This window comes from Penaeus vannamei, chromosome 6 (genome assembly GCF_042767895.1).
Source record: "Penaeus vannamei isolate JL-2024 chromosome 6, ASM4276789v1, whole genome shotgun sequence".
NCBI lineage: Eukaryota > Metazoa > Arthropoda > Malacostraca > Decapoda > Penaeidae > Penaeus > Penaeus vannamei.
The window spans coordinates 32,359,380-32,369,379 of record NC_091554.1 but is presented as its reverse complement, the minus strand read 5'-3'; the positions used below and the strand labels follow the sequence as shown (position 1 = coordinate 32,369,379).

General features: G+C 36.3%; 2 protein-coding genes across 3 annotated transcripts in view; both read right to left on the bottom strand.

Moving 5' to 3' along the window:
* Positions 1-1,989: 1,989 nt before the first annotated feature.
* On the bottom strand, positions 1,990-3,710 carry LOC138861963 (uncharacterized). Its single transcript, XM_070122452.1, has 4 exons — positions 3,587-3,710; positions 3,060-3,276; positions 2,642-2,846; positions 1,990-2,271 (listed from the first exon to the last, which is right to left on the bottom strand). The coding sequence occupies exons 1-4, from the start codon at positions 3,708-3,710 to the stop codon at positions 1,990-1,992; spliced, it is 828 nt and encodes a 275-aa protein (XP_069978553.1).
* Positions 3,711-6,064: 2,354 nt separating this feature from the next.
* Hyccin (PI4KA lipid kinase complex subunit hyccin) overlaps positions 6,065-10,000 on the bottom strand; it is a 65,576-nt gene continuing 61,640 nt past the window's right edge. For both annotated transcript variants that reach the window (XM_070122864.1, XM_070122865.1), the window contains exon 11: positions 6,065-10,000. This exon is cut by the window's right edge and continues 8,206 nt beyond it. The gene's annotated coding sequence lies outside the window, so the exon portion shown is untranslated.

Genomic DNA, 10,000 nt, shown 5'->3' with positions numbered 1-10,000 from the left:
TTTTTTATTGTTATCATTACTATCATTACTTTGTCATCATTATTATCATTATCATATGCCATGAACATCATCAATATGAAAGAGAAAAAGAGACGGGAAATTTTTAGTATTTGTGAAGCCTTATTCGAAGGATCACTTGCTGCCTATAGAAATGTATACAAATTCGAATGTTTTGCTCTGGCTGTGGCTCTGTACTTCGATAGCCTTTATTAGTCTACCTACCTTTTGATACATCTACAAAACACATGTTGTATATATATATCACCCAAGTAATTTTTTGTTCCTTATTATAAAGTAATCATAAACAGTCTCTTGCGAATTTAAAGATATATATAAGTCACGTAAAGACATTCAAACGATTATTTATTATCCACGTATCAATGCTGCCTTCGATGATAATTGTATTAAGTTTTATTGACTCTTTTAAGTCTAGAAATAAACGTTATACCTTTCTGTATAATCGTATACCATTTTATAAGGACTGCAAGAAATTGCAGGTAAGACGCTGCAGGTAGGCTAATGATAAAGAATCTGAAATATGATAGTAGCAATAATACTATTAAGTAATAATTTATCCTTTTTCTTGATATTAGAAAAAATAGGCCTAGCATTATTGTTATTATTATATCTATAGTAATAGAAATATTTAGTATGATATTTTTTCCTAGAACCATCTTCGAATCTATCGGGAATCAAGAGATTCCTATCGATCTCTGCTAACGAAATAAGGCAAGAATTGTCGAGGTAATAAATGTATTATTTTCATTATGATCATCCTGTCGCCGTCATTGTCATTGCTATTTTCATTGCCATTGTTATTACTATTATCCTTTATTATTGTCATTATCACTGCTGTGCTACCATTAACTGATATAACGGTCAACATCACCGCTCTATGAATAATAGCCTTGATAATAATGATATAGCATGGTATGAATGTGGACGTCAATCAGGTAACTTATGCAAATGCAGTAAAATAGTTGTTTATGAGACAATTAAGTTATAACCCACAATTTTAGCATGCGATGTGGCATCAAGAGTTCGCCATTCAAATCTGAATAACCACAAAATCATATTTATCTAAAGAAACGGCATGCAACAGGAGGCGCTGCGTGAGACGTCTAATGTTCGTACGCCCGACAACGTCGATGCTCCACTCACTTACTTGAACTAATGGCAAGTATTTGGCGCTGCAGATAAAGCCTCATTGGTATTTTTTTGCTACTATTTCCGCCTATTACACACACACACACACACAAACCTAGTACATTCATATTGTTTCTTTTCATTAATTACGTCGACTATTCCTGCTATATTTCGTTAGTAGATATCGATAGGAATCTTATACTTACTATCATTATAGTCTTCATCATTATCATATGTCATGAACATCATCAATATGAAAGAGAAAAAAAGAAACCGTGATGATTTTGGTATAGCTGGATTCCCCTCAATCTCTAGTTATCAAATATAGAGTGTGGAAACCCCCTGAATCCCCACATTCTTTCCCCGACAGAAGGGGGGGGGGGATGAAAAGTATCAGGAAAATTGTGGGGTGAAATATGAATATTATTGTCTAAAGAATGTTGTCTAATGCAAGAGGATGCCACTCCCAGCGTCCGTCAGGCAAAACAAAAAATCCTCCACATATTACAGGTTAGAAAATACGCAAATGCTCGCAATAACGCCGATCTTCAATAATTCTGAGCCGCAGGTATGATCATTTTTGCTCGCTCCCAGTGTTCTTTCTTGCAGGTATTTGAATTCAAACATAACATTCTAACACAGCAAAACAAAAGCCCATCCATATCTAAAAACAAATATGAATAACAATCGCTTGATTATTAAGTCGCTTCAGAACATCGTTATGAAGTCTTCTACAGCAAATATTGATAATTTACACTGCGTTCTTCATTCTTTGGACAACTCTTGATTTCCGTTTTCTTTTCGTTTACATTACTACTCATTCGTTCGGTGATTATCCCAAGATTATTCACAGGGAGTATGAGGAAGTGGTGTTGGGGAATATGAGTAGGATGAGGATGGATATCGGGAGGATGGACATCGGCAGTAGTTGGAGTTAAGGGGGAAAGGTTGTGTTGGGAGTGGAATAGGAAGAAATGGTGTAAGGGTAATAGAAGGAGGATGGATATCGGGAGGATGAATGTCGCTAGTAGACCGAGTTGAGGGGGATAGGTTGTGTTGGGAGGGAGTAAGAGGAAGGGGGATAGGGGGAATAAGAGTAGGAGGAGGATGGATATCGGAAGTCACCTTGAGTATGGAGGGAGCAGGAGTTATGAAATTTTGTGACTCGAGTTGATAGTTTTGAATATCTTCTCCAGTGGAGTTGGTTGGAGAGTTTTGCGAGACAAAAGTTTTCTTATGAGGAGGGGAAGAGGAGACTGGTGTCTGAAGAATAATAGGTGGGGGATGAATGTGTGGTAGGAGAAGGGGTGGAACGTTTAGTCTGTCTGCTGCGGGTAGTGCGGGGAGAGAGAGGAGGCGGTGTTGGGGCTGTAGTTGAGATTGGAGTGTCTGGATTTAGAGTGGCAAAAGAATTTGACTGGGGAAGGTAGGAGGTATAGGGGAGGGTGTAGGAATATCTTGGGGTGGAGGGGGAGGGAAGAGCGAGCGACATTACTAGAGTAGGGAGTATGAGAGAAACCTCGTCGACGTGCTTCCTGTCTGGTTCACGCAGAGTAAGACCAAGTTTGTATTTGAGAGTTGTCACCTTAAACTCAAACTTGTAGGTGGTGCAGCCTCTATAAAATACATTATGGGGGCTGCCGTAGTTAGCACATGTGCGTGATTGTGCAGAGCAGGTTGGGTACATAAGGGGCATAAGGCTGTGGAACGACAGTGTTTGGCAGGATGTCCAAAACGCGAACAGTTTTGACATTGACGGGGAGGAGGTTGGTATGGTCAGACAAGGAGGGATTCTCCACCTATGTAGATATTAAAGGGAAGGTCATGTCTACAGAAAGTGATTTTGGCAATATTGTTGGGATTCTTACGGTGACCTCTAGGAAGAATGGAGTAGCACTGTACTGATATCATACTTGAGGCAGGCTAGTATGTCTTCTCCACAATCTGACCAATATTTGGTATCGATAGGGCAGTTTGCTGGGGAGACAGTTCCGGTACAAGTATTAGGGGTTAGATGGGGTTCTGCAGAAATGGGGTTGCCAGAGAGATCAGTTAGATTTGATAATAGCTTGGGTTTCAGACGTAACTGTAACGAGAGGGGAACGATCGAATCTGATATGGAAAGGGACTCTGTTGAAAGAGAAGTGTTGCCTGAGTCAGTTGTAGTGGGGATCACGAAAAATCGGTCCCATTTGGCTGGGCTACATTGAGTATTTAAGATATTTGTAGAGCTGGGATGGTAGAAGGGCGGGAACGTGTGGAAGAGGGAGTATTGTTGAGGGGGTAGTATTACGGAGAGGTGGCGAATAAGGCTGTAAAGTATTAATGAGAGAGGATGGGGTGACTGATGAAGAAGGTTGTGCGGGTAGAGGTGATGAAGTTAAGGAAGTTGGAAGAGTAAAAATGTGTCCTGGAGTCTCGACTTGGGTGGATAGTGTACTAGCAGGTATTGAGGGGTGGGTAGTAGTTGCAGTGTTCTGAGTCGTAGTCAAAGGAGAGCCTGGGGTCGGGGAACCAGGAGAGTTTGAATTGATGGGGCTATTTGATGAAGGGGAAAGCCTCATTTCCCCCTAATAAGGGTGTTACGTCTTCATTACTGGCCTTGACTATGTTGGGGAAAGAAACCGTCCACCCCTCAGGGTCCCCTTGAGGGGTAAGGGCTAGACAAATAAAACAGAGGAATGCCGTGCCCATGGTTCCCTCAAGCCGTTCAGGACTGGCACAAAGTCATCCTTTCATCCTTTCAGCACGGCTCTTACACCTTAGGAAGTGCATAGCATAAGGGGTTGGAGAAGGGTCAGAAACGAAAGAGCAGGAGGGATAAAAGGCTATGCAGGATTTGTTGAGTCAAAGAGATCCCCAGCATTGGGTCTCAGTCCCCGTCTCCTAAGCCCCAACACGACATGAACGGGCAACGGATTAGGGGGGGGGGGATAAACCGGAAAGACCACGACAACAAATTACACAGAACCTTGGTCACTCGTTCGCTGCCTGTAGCTCGCTGTTCGCAGGTCTAATACCTTGATGAAAAACTATTGATGTTGCTAGAACCACAAATGTCCTTTACTCGCAGGTCGCAGACCATACATTGTCGTTACCCGCTACGCATTGTCCGCGAAAAACGATATATTCTCCAACCGGGCACATATTCACGGTAAGAGAGAGCACGGCGATGTCAAGTTTGTCCGACGCTCTCTCCTGCAGTGAATACGTGGTGGATTCTTTGTTTTCTAGGCGGGGGATGGGGGGCAATAGCCACTATATTGTCTGTGCCCTCTGCATTAGACTGATTCTGTATTATTCATATTTTACCCCACAATTTGCCTGATACCTTTCATGCTCTACCTTGCTATGGGGGCCAACTTGTTGCTAATGGGGGGTTCGGGGGGTCCACCGTAATAACGCCTACATATTTAAATTGTAAACGGTGAGAGAAATCCAATGATATAACGAGATCATCGCGATCCATTAGGCGAAACTATTAGAAAAAATTACTGCCTCATTTTGTGCGATGTTTTATGGCGTGTTATTTCAGTGCATTTTATTTGAACATGGTTCAGTATTAACAATAATAATACAAGTATTGAAAAAGAAACCAAGAAAAAAAATAATCATAATGAATAAAGGTGGGGCTTAGTTCAAAAGTTGCCAACTAGAATTTTCATCAAGATGAGTGAACCTACCTGTAAGCTTCCTAGTCCTTATATTTGTTTTTGTTTTGGCACCATCTTCCCCTCTAGCTGCGGCAAAAGACTAGCACACTGGTACCATTCAAGGCAGGGATTTTCATCTTGCTTCCCTTCACAGGTGGGGAAATATCCTGTCCTGTAAAGGGATCCCTAGACAAAGACTAGTATGACCACTCCTTTACAAACCTCTACAGATGCACCTCAGTGTCACTTTTTAAATCAGCATATAACCAACCCTTATCTCTCCTTTGCTATGATGTTCAAGGAAAAAATACCGAACAGTTATTCTTAATATTTTTTTCATTTCATTACAGGTTGGTATCAATAGTACACCAAGAATCTAGCACCCTCCTATATGATATAAACAGCAGTGATATGTCTGGTTTGTTTCCCGGTTTGTGCATTATAACTTCCAGATTTCTTTATTATTTGTTCTTTCACAAGTGCAATGACTATTATAGTGCTCCTGTAGTACTTCACAGGGTTACACATTTCTAATTCCACTTCTAATTTTGAGGGATTTTCCCTTGCTTTTTGTATCCAATGAAAATGAATAGGATTCTTACTCATTTCAACCAGTTTAAAACTATGAATAAAGATTGCTGTAAAGAAAATGTAGAAATTTATGAATACTGTATGGAGTAATGAATTTATATATAGCAACCTTTGGTAATCACCATCATTTAATGTACTTTGCAGTAAACCATTTTAGTATCTATTCACTATCATCATCATCCGGGTGCTAACGCCGACGGGGGCACATAGGTGCATCCACCTTTTGGGGTCCCTCACGGCAAGCCGCCAGGCAGGGACTCAGGCCATCTCGAACTCCTCACGACAGGTTTGATCAATCTCCCCAAGCCACGACCTCCTATGTCATCCCACAGGCCTCCTCCGCCCAGGGCTGTCTCATACAGAGACAACCTGGTGGGCAGTATCACATTTAAAGCATACTATATTTTGCTATTTGCATTATCATTATCTTTTCACATTGGTCACTTTCCCTCATACTGAATAAACAGTTAAGTACATCAAACCTAATTACAAATATTACAAATAATTTTAGACTTTAAAAGGTTTCCAGTAATGAAATTCAATTCAGTATATTGCTTCTACACAAATTCTTTTCATTTAATCAGTTTACTCTATTTTGATTTTTAAAAATTTCTTAGTCATATTTTTTAAACAAAAATATTACCTCTTATCATCAACAGGAAATGGAAATAAAATTTTTCATACTCACTTCATATATATTTACATTCAACATTGGCACAGTCCAAATTACAATATGTACAGACGGGATAACATTATACAGCCATAACACGACCACTGTAACAGTCTCTCTATACATATGAATACATCTTATTACAGAAACCTCATGAAAAAAACAAAAGAAAAAGAAAAAATACTTATCCAAAACTTGAGTAGAGGTAACCTATTGAAAATTAATGTAAAGAGGTATAACATTCTCTAAACATTACGACTGGTAAACATATAGCTATAAATCAAAACCTACAGAATACAAGTAGCTAATATAAACTTTAAAGAGGCAGTACTTAGGAAAATACAGGAAGTGGACTTTTTTTCTACCTCCAACTTACAATGAAATGACAGACAACAATTATGTTACTATCCACTTAGCTATGGTATATTTACTTGTTTGAATGTAAAGAAAATACAACAAAGAATTATCAATATGACAAATTTATCAATAAAGACATACAAGAAATAAATCCAGAAGCAAGAAGTTTTAGTAATAAAACTCAGAAAATATAAGCAATATTAAATTTTGTATTCTTTCCACTATCTCTTTTAAGTCACATGTATTACTCAAAACTTAACAAATTTTCTTCCAAACATGAAGATTAAGAAATGAATTTCTTCATTACCTTGACAGTAAAAAGGCATCCTTCCTCTCCACAAATAAATTTGTTACAGAAATTTTAACAATATACATGGACTAATCTGTCTACCAAAAAAGGAAGATCAATCCAAATTAGAGACAATTGATGTATGTCTGCCAGTGCTACTTGTAACAGGTCTTGCCATTAGTGCCATGAGCCATATGAATCCTTTATATATGCTGACTGATATATATAATTTACCATATGTATTGTAGTCCACAGTTAAAGACTGAGATCATATGATCACATCACTATACAGATTATGGAATGGCAAACTAATTCTGTAAACTACATCTCTCATTGCTTGTTACTTGAAGCATAATTTAATAATTCTTGTAGTTTGCCATCCAGTATCACAATGCAGAAATACAACCTTGTTTCCTATTGGCTGTTAACAGCTTGAGGAACAACACATTAATCCTTTATGTTCTATCTGATAAGGACATAAGAATTCACCCTATAACAGTACAGGCTATAACTGGACATAATTAGAACTTATGCACTGTATATACACATTAAGATACTTGTTACCATATTTAAATAAGGAAGGGCAAGTCACTAAGATCCAGATGATGAATCACAGCATCATGTTTTACTAGACAGTTCTATCTCTTCCCCAACATCCATAGGAAACATAACTATCATTCCTACCCAACTCTGACTCTACAATGCAACATGCATAGTGAGCCATCAAGGGCCAGGTGTTTTGGGTTTTTCATATTTTCTTGTTTTATTTGACATCAGGCATTTTTCACAAGCATCAAAAGTAAACATGTTACAGATAAGAGCATTTGTGGGTCACTGTAACACAAATACTTATGATCCTACTATGGTGATTTGAATATAGCTCCGTGATAGGTTTGCATAATGATATGTTCAAGGTATAATCTTTTAAATAACATAATTACTGCAGCCCCTAATGCTACAAGGAATTTGAGGATACAAAAGATAAACCTGCAAATTAACACTATATATATATCTAACTTATAACCAAAGTCTATCAGAGACAAAATACATACAAAGAAGCAAGATGAAATGTATTTGTACCACTCTGTGGGAATTGTGTTCAGTTTTGCATAAATTCTACTCCTAAGTGAATATCTGCAGCTAATTTCATAAATTATATTTTCTGAATAAATTTCATATTTTTTACTATTTCTCTACTTATCTACACCAAACACTGACAAAAATAGATTTATAAAAAAATGGCCCTTTATCTTGAATTATCATTATCTCAGCATACTGTTGAAAGAGTTAACAAATATGAAGGGAAAAGCTAAACTCCAATCATTAAATTAAATACTCTTGTGCTTTCCTGATTTTTTTTCTGATGGCTGCCAGAATCTCAAAAATATTTCTGCATAAAATTGCTTTAAACTACTAAAGAGAGGAATCAGGCAAAAAGAAAGAGGACACACAAAATGGGATAGAAAAATTACTTCTAAAATTATATTTGGACACTTAAAAGGATTTATAGATTAGCATCATTACAAGCACACATGGACGTCAAGAATCTATAGTATATTAATTTAACAGTTGGAGTACTGATGTTAAAATGTGTCAAAAAAGAAATTGAAGATAAAGACAAAATAAAAATCTAAGTACTGCATAACACTGAATGAAGAATCCTTATAGTACTCAAAATACGAATCAGCTGGTGTGGAAAATATTTGATTTCTTATATACACACATACCCACCTTACACTTTTAAAGATGCAACATCAACAGTAATTGAAAATGGTTTTTAAGATGTTTGATCTTCAGAATTGTATATTTTCTTAATAACTCCAAATATAGACACAACACATCACATTATCCCACTATGAACATGAATGAAACACTTCAAATTTATGATTTTGAATTTACTAAAAATTACAAATAAAATCTTGCCCACATGCAGAGTTTTCTTATATTAGGCATTCGACAATCACAATGACCCGAAATGACTAGATCTCCTACGGTTTAAACAAAAAAATTTAATCAATTTGTATGGACTTCTAACATATAGTCCTTATCCATATGTTGATTGACCACCAAAGACATCTCTTCAAACAAAAACTGATAAATGTTGTCATTCTTTGTGCTGCAAAAGAATTTCTATCCAACTGTTGCATGTTAAATAGGTAATAGGTCCTTCTTCAGTACTTCTACTACCATTATTATCATCACTATCATATTCATCATTATAATAATAATAATGCCAATAATAATACAATAAAATGAATGATAAGTAATAATAACTATAACAATGATAATAGTAATGATAACAATAATAATAATAAAAACAAATAACAATAATAATAATAATAAATAACAACAATAAAAATAACAATCAAAATAATAAATATTCCAATAAGTATGTGTAATACTGTGTAGCTATAACCCTGACCTCATTTATGATTCTAAAACTCGGAAGCAGACCCATGGAAACGCATAATACTTACATTATATCTTAAAAGGTTATTCCCATAAACTACTGAAGCAAAACAGGGAAGCAAATGAGTATCTTTTGCTCATAAAAATCAAATGACGATGATAACAAAAGTGATATTAGTGATAGTTACACTACAATCTGTGAAAATAATCTTAATGAATAAGGCAATAATTATGACAATAAATATTACATTAAATAAACAATTAATTATAAAAATATTACCCTCAATTGAACAGATAGGAATAACTTATAATACAAATACAGCAAAAGGTAGCTGTAATAGCAGAAAAATTGGTAAGAGTGGTGGTAGTTCTTGCAACAGTATCAATAACTGCAGGGGTTATAATAGCAGAAGTAGTAGTAATAGTATTAACAATATATATAATATAGGTAATAATAATAGTAGTAGTAGTAGCAGTAGTAGTAACAGAAGTAGTAGTAGCAACAGCACTAGTAGTAACAGTAGTAGTAGTGGTAACTACAAAAGTACTAATAGAAGTAGTAGTAACAGCCAAGTAGAAGTAGAAGTAGCAATAATAGTAATAGCAGTTGTATTTACAGGTAGTTTTAAGAGTACCGTTAGTGGTGTATACCTTTGCTAGCTTGGTAGGGCATCCTATTTTTATGCCTTCTTTAAAAATAATTTTAAAAGGATTACATCTACTTACAAATTATACATACATTTAGGTTGGAAAATAGGAGGACCATTACATGAAGCATTTAACTGCATGTAAATAAGCAGTGCATGGAGTATGTCCTCCATTCTACTGTTTGCATAAGGTTATATGCAGCAAAAAGAAGTTATCAAAGTAGGGGGACTTTTGTAA

Coding starts and splice junctions, on each gene's coding strand:
- LOC138861963 (XM_070122452.1), bottom strand. CDS start 3,710: ATGAGGCTTTCCCCTTCATCAAATAGCCCCATCAATTCAAACTCTCCT. Junction 2,847..3,059: donor GACATACTAGCCTGCCTCAA/GTATGATATCAG, acceptor GTCGTTCCACAG/CCTTATGCCCCTTATGTACC. Junction 2,272..2,641: donor CTCTCATACTCCCTACTCTA/GTAATGTCGCTC, acceptor TCCATACTCAAG/GTGACTTCCGATATCCATCC.